Source organism: Syngnathus scovelli, chromosome 4, assembly GCF_024217435.2.
Source record: "Syngnathus scovelli strain Florida chromosome 4, RoL_Ssco_1.2, whole genome shotgun sequence".
In the NCBI taxonomy this organism is placed as follows: domain Eukaryota; kingdom Metazoa; phylum Chordata; class Actinopteri; order Syngnathiformes; family Syngnathidae; genus Syngnathus; species Syngnathus scovelli.
The window spans coordinates 13,368,854-13,380,933 of record NC_090850.1 but is presented as its reverse complement, the minus strand read 5'-3'; the positions used below and the strand labels follow the sequence as shown (position 1 = coordinate 13,380,933).

Below are 12,080 nucleotides of genomic sequence, written 5' to 3'. Positions count from 1 at the left end.
CTTAACATGTTTGGCTACTGAACAGATTGTTTGCATTTCTTTACAGTTTACATTTTAAAACCAAACTAGAACTGAATAATACTTTGTAATCAGTTATCTTGATTTTCCATCTGCCCACAAAAACAGAAGCAAAGCTGAAGGCATTCTCACATGGATCTTGAGTAGTTTACTGTAACTGCACTGAGTCATTACTTGTGAGATCATGTGTGCATGAAATGCTGGACATGTTGAAGCCCAAATTCCTTTCCACAAGAAAATGCCCCCAGGCCTTCTGCCCAATTCCCGTTGTCAGCTCCCATGGGCGTATTTAATGTGCTGAAAATGAGTGTCAGCGTGAGTAAAGCCTGGCTTGGAATAGCATAGATATTGTGTGAGATTCGGTTTAAAAGAAAATGCTTGAATGATACATTCCTAATAAAATCCAAATATTCGGACATGATCATATTATTTTTTTCAAGTTCTTTTTGAATGATTGACTATGAGGATGCGTCTTCCAGAGATAATAAGAACAATGAAATCCCAACTAAGGGCTTATTGTTTACCACATTAAGTAGAGGTTGAACTTTAAAATGAAGGAGGGGCGTTACTGGGCCTTTTCTAACCACAACCCCCAAAATTTGAGAAACTGAAATGGTGAAAAAATTAAGTTCTCAGTCTTTGCATTTGTTTCCAGAGCGTATCAAACGTAGTAACAGATTTCTGACTTCACTTTAAACGATCTTAAAAGTACAAGCTTCTGGTCTTCGCTTACTATTTTTTAGACATTCGACTGTAAGTCAGTTGTTGTCCTGCTGTGGCTGTTTAGTTGCATCACTGAGGTAAAGCGGCCAGACGAGTGCAATGTATTAATGATGTGTCAGTGAGGGAATCGTTGAAGCAAAGGATGAATCACACTCTTTACAACATTGATACTATGATTCAGTCATCTGTGTTGATGATTTAAGCGACACAAGTCTTATGTGTTACCGTCATTGACGTAGTTTCCTGCTTAGACTCTTGTAAATACATCTGCCAAAAGTTTTTGGAATACACAGGATCAGGTTACAATTGTATCATTTAGCTAGTTAAGAAAAGTTGTTCGTTGCTCAATGTGGTTTGTCTTATGAGATTCGAGGCAGAATGATTTCAGGAAAGACGAAATTGTGTGCTGCCAAATGTACTTTATTTGTCACGTACAATCAGGGCTCGATAGTGTAGTGTGTCCATTTCACCGGGTAAGCGGATACAGACGTAGTTTGTTTTGTGCCTCACCCTGGCTGGAGATTCCATTGTGTACACAGAGATGTTCAATCACAGAGTGGAGTCGAGGTGTGTCCACCCTCTGCATTATACTATGTTGGAGAGGAGTAAATTGTACCCCGCAGTACATTAGCTGCCTCCCAGACGTGTAATTTTCCCAGCAGGCTCTCATTACAGCACTGCTTCACTTTAATAGACTTGCTGCCCAGCATGGAGCCGTGCACGTCTTTCTCATTTTGCTCAACTCTGATGATACACGTAACTCAGGAAAGCTAATCTTTTTGTCTCTGTCCTACCCTTAAAGTTTAAAAATTAACCTTAAAATAACAAAACAAATATCGGGTTGCAGGTTAACACAGTCTATGTACACTCATTGTTTGACATCCTGAGTACACGAGAGATCACCCTCTGGAAGTAGCAAAACATTATTTTCTTATCCTTTGTAAGTTACAATTACATTTATTTCTTTTAAGGATGCTGTGTATGAAATTTAAAACATGTTAGCAACCGGGGCCAGCTTATCCTGTCATATCATATCCATTTGTAAGTTTTGCTTCTGTATGACTGGGTCAGACTGATGTTGCATTGTGAGACAGATATGACGTTTGGGGCCACATGTTGAAGCATCCTAAATTGTTCCCGGAAAAGACGAGATTGCATGTTGTTTGTGCTACTCACATCGCCAAAATAAATGTCACACACAACTTAGAAGAAGTGATTGTCATCTTTGCCATTGTGTTAAGTCAGGCAACTCACTGAATGATTACACGTCCAATGAGCTGCCAGAAATGTTGCGCCCTATTATTTTGGAGTGTGAAGTATAGGCTCTGACTTACTGTATATTCAGTCCTCATTTTCCCATCTGGTTGATTTGACTCCCTTACTTTCTCACAGTTGTCAGATCCTGCCAAAAGGTTTTTCTCAGTGTAACCATCAGAGTTGAGCTGGACTCATGACAAATTTTGGCCTTCTGTCAGGCTGCATTTCTCTATAATGTGCATAATTTGTAGCATAATTTACTTGCCGAGACATACAGTAAGTACAGTGTGCACATTAAAGTTTTAATACAGTGTCGCGTTTGACATGTCAGAAAAAGTGCCCTATACTTTATAATCACTTGAGGTCATGCAGACGGAAGCTGACATTTTGCCTGCTTTTTTTCCGGCTCGGAAGTCAAACTGGGAATTTGTTGGCTTATGATTTGCAGTAGTATGAGATAACAGAACAGTGGTAGAACATCACAAACTGTGACCAGAACAGAACCCCTAAGACTTATTGTTGACGGCCCTTTGAGGTGAAAGCAATTGTCAGAGTAGCACTGACACTGGCCCGGGCGGACGGACGAACAGAGATAGATAGATAGATAGATAGATAGATAGATAGATAGATAGATAGATAGATAGATAGATAGATAGATAGATAGATAGATAGATAGATAGATAGATAGATAGATAGATAGATAGATAGATAGATAGATAGATAGATAGATAGATAGATAGATAGATAGATAGATAGATAGATAGATAGATAGATAGATAGATAGATAGATAGATAGATAGATACTGCCCTTTCTGAAGTTGCAATGCAATACCAACAATGTATGGGGTAGAAGCTTGTTTTAATTTTTTATATTTGTACTGCGAGACCTAATCTGATTTCCCAGCTCACAGGAACTATTTATCTCCGAGTTTCATCACAAAAAAAAAAATATTTTCAAAGATGAGCCTCCTCTTCCTCAGTAGAGCAGACAGTTTGCATGCCTGGACAGTGACTCATCTGCTTCAGCTCGGCTCACTGGGTTCTGTGGGGCCCAGTGCCAACAACTGTTTTGAAACAGTATGATCCAGCTGAGAATGACCTTTGACTTACCTTCCCTGATTTCTTACCTTACACACAAATCAGAGTAGGATCTTCTGGTTCTCCTGACACCTTCAGCTGCCCTTTTTGAGCGCACAGTTTGATTTGTCTTTTGGATTTCATGCCTGAGTAAATTCATTATAATTTAATGTTTACTGAATATGAATATCCTGTCCACAGAGAAGGAGAACCCATATGAGGATGTTGACCTAAAGCGAAGGAGCTTGGGTCGGAAAACTTGTCATTTGGAGAGCAGCAGATCCTGGACTGCCATGGACCGGAAGCAAAACTCTCCACCTCAGGTAAACCAAAGGCTTCACTTTTCTGAATATTACATGTTGTTTTTCTTTTATGATATGGGGTTCAAGTGACCTGAGCTGGCATTCGACCAAATACTAATCATTTCATATTCCACTTTCTGTCATTAGTTGCCGTCCAAACCCAGCAGTCAGTCCCTTCGCCTTCTGAGCACCAATGACCGGAAGAGCCACCGAGTGTCAGCGCTGTCCAAACGCCACAGTCATGATGAAACGTTGCTCCTCCCGCAGATGGGTGTATCAGCTTCCTCTTGTGGCCTGCTGGATGATAGCCTTTGCGGGACCGGTGATAACCTGGGCTCACACAGGCATTGGCGGATTCCCAAGGTACACGTCGCTGGATCCAACACAAACATCTCCACTTAGCCCTCGCAGAGCCCCACTTGTGTTCCGTTCCACACTTCTAGGATTCTTATATTGCTTTGGTTCAGATCAGCGGTTTCCGTGAAGGGTGCCAGATGACTTCAGTGTAACGTGCAGCAGCATGATACAAATAAAGAACATTTTAAATGATAAAAATAAAGAACATTTTAAATGTGTCAATATAAAATTGTAACCTGACTCGTGAGAAAGGAAAATGCGTTGCTGTTTAGTTCCCTCGGTGAGAGAGTAGAGCACGTCTAACGATGGGGCTTGTTTAGAGTAAATCATAGAGTACGGTATTCATTTCAGGAGTAATGATAGTTTTATAAACTATAACTTGTGACACCAGTGCTTTGTTTTCTTGCTGAGATTAAGCTACAGTGTATTCTGTCTACAGTTGGTCCAGAGAATCAACTCCATTTACTGCAGTAAACGTGGAAAGAAGAGACTTAAAAAGCTGTCCATGACCAATCTCGACACCTCATCTTTGAGGGGTAGGGAGAACGTTGTCATCAAAGCCGCCTCAACTTGCTATGTCTTTCCCAATGCCTTAACACGTGTTTGTGAAATTGCCCTTTGCACCAAAGAAAAGCTTCTTGTCTGTCTCATGTCTGCTCCCCCAGATGACAACAGCGAGAGCGAGAGCGATTCTGATGACAGGTTCAAAGGTGAGTGACCACATCGCCAGTTTCCAGGTTGAGGTGCTAGACTTGTGTGAGGGTGGAGCAGTTTCCCATGTCAGTTTTGTTTTTATGATGGGACCTGTCTTGACCTTACAAATTCTGCCAAATGAATGGGATTTCAGTAGTTCACAGTAGTTCACAGAACTTTGACAAAGATTTCAGAAAGTTTACAATATGCCATTAGCATTTTTAGTGCGTTCCAGCAGGTACCATAAGATTGCATTTGTTAATTTACTAATTAATGATTGAACAATATTTTTTTGTATTTTCTTTCATTGCCTCCTCAGCTCACACCCAGAGGTTGTTGAAATTGCAATCCATCCTTCGACGGGCCCCCAGCTACCGCACGCTGGAGCTGCAACTAATTGAGTGGCAGGAGAGAGAACTCTTTGAGTATTTTGTCGTTGTGTCTTTGAAAAAGAAGCAGAGCAAGAACTCTTACTCCCCAGAGGTCACTTACCAGTTCCCCAAGGTGAGGGTATGAACATCGTAACTAGAACCTGCTGCTGGTTCTCTCAGACATATTTTACTTTTATCTGACGTGACAAGAATTTGAAGTAACGTGATTTGTTTTCTCTCATGCGCGGTCCAACAAAAAGCAACCTAGCGTCTCACCTAAGGCCTGATTTACATGTAACCCAAATACTGGCCACTTGATTGGGATTACACATGCTGTTGGCAACAGGTGTAAAAGTGGAGGGCTGCAAAATGAAATTCAAAAGGGTGGAATTGGGAATGTTAATGGAATACAAACAAGCATTACTCAGTAACTGGGAATAACTCTCCCGCAGTTGATATATTTGGGGAAGCCAGCAACCACATAAAAGTCATGTTTTTTGTTTTGTTTTGTCAATACAGAACACTTTTATCTCGTTCCAAATGGGTGGCAATTGGTTGTACAGTTTGTGCCCATCCAGGATGGTTTGAAATTTGGGACAGCACTGCCAAAACTGTGGCTTGGGAGAGGCCTTCCTCAATTGTCGAAGCGTGTTGAAACGACTCTAATAATTTTTGTTTCTCGGATTTTAAAAAATGGTTACACAAGCGGAAATGTTCTTCCAGCTGCTTCTCGTTTTGCCTGCACTATGCTGGCATGTCTTTTTAGATGCGGAAAGTCAGCAACTGGAATTTTATTTCATGATGTTCCACTTAAGTCATGTTAGGCCGTGTCGCATGGTGCGGCAGCGGGCCATATGCGCTTTTGTGCGTGTGCACGATAAAGGCGAAAAAGCCCATCAAATATTACTGAATTGCTTCTAGACTCTGCTCGTGGACAAAAACTCAATTATTTTATTTTATTCTTTTTAAAATTATCATTATTATTATCGGCACGGTAGCACACTGGTTAGCACGTTCGCCCCTGGGTTCACTTCAACTCTGGCCTTCGTGTGTGGAGTTTGCATGTTCTCCCCGTGCCTGCGTGCGTTTCCTCCTACATCCCAAAACCATGCATGGTAGGCAGATTGAGCACTCCAAGTTATCCGTAGGTGTGATTGTGAGTGCAAATGGCTGTTTGTCTAAGTGTGCCCTGCGATTGGCTGGCAACCAGTTCAGGTCAGTCAGCTGGGGTAGGCTCCTACATGCCTGCAACACTTGTGAGGACAAAATTGAAAAATTGATGCATTATTATCCTTTTTGGTATAAAGAAAAATGGTTAAATAAAGAGTTACAAAGATACAGGAAATTATATAATTTATATTAGCCTTAGACAATCAGCTTAACACTCTTGGACTCATGCTAGTACTATACAAATACAGTCGTGCCAAAGTAGCATAAGGGATTGTTTTCTTACATACTTTAACCCATCTGTCAAAACGGCAATGCCCATGTTTAGTTGTTGTATTAAACACAGATGTCACACAGATCTTTGTGGGTAGAACGATCTAAATGTCTTTTCTTTTCCACTGGACCTGCAGCTGGAGAGGCTCACCAAGCAGATGAGAGAGGCAGAACAGAGGCTCAAAGCTATCCCTCAGTTCTGTTTTCCTGATGCCAAAGACTGGAATCCTGTCACGGAGTTTTCCAGGTATGGCTGACTGTGTATTTAGAAACACATGCATCGCATAAAAAAAGTATAAAATGGATGGGTGAATGAATATATAAATAATACATATACGTATATTTATAAGCCTTTATTCCTAACTTGACTATAAGCAATAAGCTGAAACTGCTGTATGTTGACCCAGAAGCATTTCTGACGATAATTTCAAAACGGTTGCAGGATTCTGGCCTATTATTTTTAGGATTGGAATTTGCCACTTCTTTACATTGCATTTCATATGAAGCCTTTAGAAAATATTCTTTGTCATGCCTTACCCTGTGTGAATTGTTCTATGCTACAGCGAGACCTTCTCCTTCATGTTGACCGGAGAAGACGGCAGCAGGAGGTTCGGCTACTGCAGACGCTTGCTGGTCAGCTACCGTTCACCTCCCCCACCCTCTCTGTGCTTCTGTGCACATCCTGCTGAGCCTTGTTTGTTGTGACAGACCTTTTCATTTGCACATGAGCTCGGCTTTTCCAGTGGTGACGTCATAGTTGAATTTCTGGGCTTGGAGGAAGATAAACGTACGAACACAATGAAAAAGATTTGCTTCCGTTAACACCGTGCCTTGTGATGTCGTGCTTTGTGCGCATGTGTGTCACATCATCCACAATAGAAGATGTATTTTTATGTGATGTGCACAAGTACATAAAAAGATCCGGTTTAAAAAAAACTATGAATCAGGCATCATGCGAATGTGTGTGTGTTAAGAAATACTATAAAATCGTTTTCCAAATAGTGTGAAAAGTGTAGCTGATTTTACAACAGCTGATATAGGATGATTAGAAATAAGATTTAAAAAAAAAAAGTACTAGTACGTGCTTTGTTAGACAATGGGGCAAAGGTTCTGTTATTGGTGAGAACAAACAGAGAGCATACTTTTACATTGAACTTTAAAATGCATATCAAGACTTTCAATTCAATGCTTAAATGGCTTTCCGGCTTTTTTTCAGGGATTGTTGCTCTTGTGCCCAAAGAAGGAAATTACTAAAGAAATTTTGATCCAAGATGGCCAAAATAACTACAGCTAAACGTCAGTACACCCTTGGTCAGGACCACATGCTGTCTTTTTCATCATAATGTCTGAATAGTGAAGTTGCCATAGTGGTATTTGTCCTAAAAATAGCAAAGTCAAAGATGCTGCTGGAGTTGGCCTGCCATTTTCACTCTGATCAAGTCAGATGGGCCATCTGATCCCGTCTGCGTGTCCTGGAGGCCTCGTCTTGTTCGTGGGGAGTTTTTACAAGCTGTCACTAGTGTTTCTTCAGGACAGATTTGCTGAGATTTTTAAATTCATAAGCATATAAGGAGTGAAGGCAAAACCAACTGAAACCATAAAAGTTTTTAACTTTGTAATTTTAGAACATTTCTTCCGCATAATGAGACCGCAGAACTGTTTGAACTTTTTTTTTTTGAGCTTTTTGAATGAGCTGCTTGCACAGTTTATAGTTTGTGGGTACTGAGCTTCATGATGCAGAATTTGCAATTTGGTCATTCTGCGAATATTTATGTACATTGTCAAAGGGTCACTGGCAAGGTCAATGTAGTGAATTCCTTCATCCGTACTTTGTAGCCAAGTGAATGTTGATCGAAGATTTTAATGAAGGTAGAACAAGAGGTGAGCCGCTCTCCTTCGGTGGCTTTGTTTCCTCCCTCCTGTCTGTCCAGCAAGTTGGCAGCAAGCGAGCATTCCTGAGCACTTGAATCAAGCTCCACACAGTTGATTTAATCATCCATTTGGAAAGGCAGAGAAGAAACAAGGGAAAATGCTCTACCTAATATGGACAAGAGGTTTGCCGTTTCTTGAGGCCTTGCGCGAGTGTCTCGAGGAACGTCTCGTCCTATGAATGTATGTTTGGAAGGTAGATAGCATCAGCAGGCATAGATAAAGCACCTGTGTTTAGGAAGCGGCTCACCTCAAATAGATTGAAGATGTCAGTGAGAATATAGAAAAAAAAAGCCAGGGTTCTATTTTTAGGTGAATTCCACGCCTTTTAACCTTTGCTGCTACCCCTTCCTTCTTTCACTCTTAAAAAAAACAAAAAAAAACAGCCTCAGCTGATAAGTCTGTCATCGCTGCTGTTTAATTTGGTCTTTTCTCTTGCAGCCGAGTGGGAAAGGACCTCGGCTTCCAGAAGTTTACTGTGTCATCAGTAGGCTAGGCTGTTTTGACTTGTTCTCCACTGTGAGTTCATGCAAACACACTCAAGCACATGTACCCTAGATAAGCGGTGTGGGTGGTTTTGGTTCAATTTCAAACGGCTATATGTTTGTTCTTGTTTAGTTATTTTAGTTTCGGAATTCCCAGAGTTATTCTTTGTTCAGACAAATTAAATATGCCACTTTTGATTATGGTATAGGGTGACAACAATGTTATAATTCTAATTGCAGCAGGCTTAGTGTTAGAAATACATTTTAATGTTACACACTCTTGCCGTCTAGATCTTAGATGAGGTCGAGCGGCGGCGAGGGGTATCAGCAGCGCTGGTCTATCCCTTCATGAGGAGCCTGATGGAGTCTCCCTTTCCTGCGCCCGGAAAGCTCATCAAAGTTAAGACCTTTCTGCCCGGTGCGGGAAATGAGGTCAGAACAGTCAACTCATTTGTGTTAGCACTTTCATCACATACATTAAATGCTCATTGTACTTGTCATTTAAATGGCAAGTTGGTGAAAGCCTCTTCTTGTTTCTAATCCGTGATATTATCTGGCTCTACACTGTTAGATGTTAACTCTTTGGTTGTTCAGGTCATCGAGCTTAGGCGGCCCACCGACTCCAGACTGGAGCACGTGGACTTTGACAGTCTGTTTGGTTGCCTGGGCGTTCGGCAGGTTGTTCGGGTCTTTGCCTCGCTTCTGCTGGAGCGCAGGGTCATCTTTGTGGCTGATAAACTCAGGTGAGGCTCCCTGCCGTAGTTCGCAAACACTAAAACAATGTCAGATTGATTGTTGCATTAAAGGTGGAATGTTTTCTTATTATCCATATTTAATAAAAACATAATCAGAAGCATTTACTTTGAAAATATTTGCAGTATTTGGTATGGGTTAGTTTCAATTGATACAGTATTTGTGAGAACCTCGTTGAACTAGCCATGATGAAAAAAAAAAAAAGGCTCAAAATCCCTTTCACCCCAAATTTGGCTGAAATATAGTTATTGGCGCAGTCACACAAACTCATACGTTACTGCCACAAAACTTATTTGAGGGGCCAGGGAAAAGCTGTTAGACAAGGTGGAGCTCCAGATAAAAGATTTGATTACACAATGTATTTTGACTGCTTGCTACGTAGTACGTCATTGTGACACAAATGCAGCATTCACTCGGAAACAAATGCCATTCGAATCCATTTGTAACTTCCTACGTCATCCACCACAAACCGGGAAGGAGTAAGTAACAAATAGATGAGTGAAGATAAGTATGGCAATTATATTCTCTCAGTCAGGCGCAAGGAGTCTCAAGAGACCCGGCATGTCGACATGTCGCAGGCTAGTGAGGCGTTTTTCAAACGCTGGCGGCGAGGGAGGGGATGCAAAAGAGTCCCCACGCAAAATAGGCCACTTTAAACAAACAACAGCGAGGGCAGTGACTGCGCAGGGAACAGAATGCACTTCCTGTGTGCTGATCGTCCGTTACCGTTTGTCTTCTGACGCCGTAACCGTCAACCCACGTGTGTAAGCGTTGACACGAAACCACAAAACCAAACGGTCGATGTCAGAGGAGATAACATCGTGAGTCACAAAACGCGCATCATGTCTGTAATTACAAAATCTACAAGACTTAATGATAGAGTCAGTGGAGCTGCTGACTAATGGCTCTCTGTTTGGATTAGTAAGCATGCTTACGTGCAGGGCTCTTATTTCCTTGCATCAATGCCGTATTAATGGCTGCCATGATAAAAGGGCTGCTCCCTCTGGGCTCTTGGCACGTTATTCATTCCCAAAATAGCTCCTCCGTGGAACATTATGTATGCGTCTTTCCCTAGAAATCTACATCCAAAAAAAGAGAGAAACAGTGAGAGGAAAAGCTGTTGGACAATAGTTCTTTGTTCTGTAGCCATTCGGTCTGCATGTTACTATTGTACTGGAATTTCACACACTTTCAAGGACATTGTTATCCTACATTCCTTTAAGGGTAATTTATTTTCAACGTATCGTTTGTTCTTACATATCGAATGTTTAACTGGATGACATCACCATCGGCTATGCCACCTTTGACTCGGTAAACTGAAGAGACTGGGAGTGAGCACTCTGTTGTCAAGTTCAATTAGTTAATAATGCTAAACACATCATACACTCACGGAGAAATAAAATTATATAATGAATGAATATAATAAAATTATGATTGCTCCGTAAGAAATACAACACAATAAATGTTTATTTATAGAGCGCTTACACAACAGAACTTTTTACTTTGCACTTGACAGAACGTATAATGTAAAACAACAATACAACAACAGAACACATCACAAAATAGAGACAAAATAAAGCTTCTCCCATCCCATAAATGTAATGGACTTTTTTTGCCTTGTGTGCAAAAAAAATAGTCATCCTACTTATACATTTTTTTTCAAACTGTCAGCATATTTATCAGCTTAGTTTTATTACTTCGGACTTCATTGCCTTCCCTTGTGTTAGTAATAAAACCCATAGTAGCAGATCACTTTTTTTTGATAGTGTTTGATTTTCTGAGTGGGATCACCGCACTTTACTGCATTTAGTAGTATGATTGAATGTTTATTTATATTGTATATATCTTTTTGAAAGCTACACACTCAAAAAAATGTGGTGTTGTCCAAAAAACGAGACAAGACAGGAGGAGGCGGACCAGCTGATTTTCACATCAGTTGGTCTCACTCATCACAGTTTACACCCGCACACTTAACGACAACCTTTGCCTATTCACCTCCTTCCTTCCTTCCCTCTTGAGAGTCTCCATCATTCTCTGGTTGCTTTCAGATGAGCGCGCACGGGGAAGCTATTTGAATGTTAAGGATGGCTGTAGTTGTGTTAGGAACCTGAGAGCAGAGAGTCAGGACTGTTTGTTGTTACAAGGGTACAATTTATTTTTACCCTTCTTCTAACTGAACTCACCCAATTACTGCAGAAATTGGAATTCTGTACAGCCTGCAAACAGTACTTTTTCTTTAAATCATCAGTGACAATAGCTTCTCACTGGAGTGAAACTGATTTTCTACCGACCCACATGACATTCGTTAACATTCCCATACATTCCAACATTTTCTTCAAATATACAAACAGACTTGGAGTCCAATTATAAGCCCTCAACATGTTTGATATCAAAGTCAAAAAGTCAGCTATGGAAATAGTCTAAACTGTTTACAACCTGTAGATACTTCATATTTCTACCACTTAGCGCATAAGTGTCAAACTCAAGGCCCGGGGGTCAGATACGGCCTGCCACATCATTTTATGTGGCCCGCAAAGGCAGTGCTGAGTGTTTTCACTGCAAGTTCATCTTCCCCCATGGTGTGTGTGGTGGTGGTACGGGGGCGGTTCAATGTAAGTGATCTTTTTGGTATCACCATTTGTGTGCCTGTGTTTAGCCTGTGAGGAAGCTCTTCC

General features: G+C 41.0%; 1 protein-coding gene across 2 annotated transcripts in view; it reads left to right on the top strand.

Moving 5' to 3' along the window:
• dennd2b (DENN domain containing 2B) overlaps positions 1-12,080 on the top strand; it is a 31,584-nt gene that overhangs the window by 15,287 nt on the left and 4,217 nt on the right. For both annotated transcript variants that reach the window (XM_049717353.1, XM_049717352.2), the window contains exons 5-14: positions 3,277-3,398; positions 3,525-3,740; positions 4,174-4,270; positions 4,400-4,444; positions 4,747-4,931; positions 6,376-6,485; positions 6,802-6,871; positions 8,609-8,686; positions 8,944-9,084; positions 9,247-9,395. In XM_049717353.1, coding sequence (XP_049573310.1) covers positions 3,277-3,398; positions 3,525-3,740; positions 4,174-4,270; positions 4,400-4,444; positions 4,747-4,931; positions 6,376-6,485; positions 6,802-6,871; positions 8,609-8,686; positions 8,944-9,084; positions 9,247-9,395 — 1,213 coding nt within the window. The remainder of the gene's footprint in view (positions 1-3,276; positions 3,399-3,524; positions 3,741-4,173; positions 4,271-4,399; positions 4,445-4,746; positions 4,932-6,375; positions 6,486-6,801; positions 6,872-8,608; positions 8,687-8,943; positions 9,085-9,246; positions 9,396-12,080) is intronic.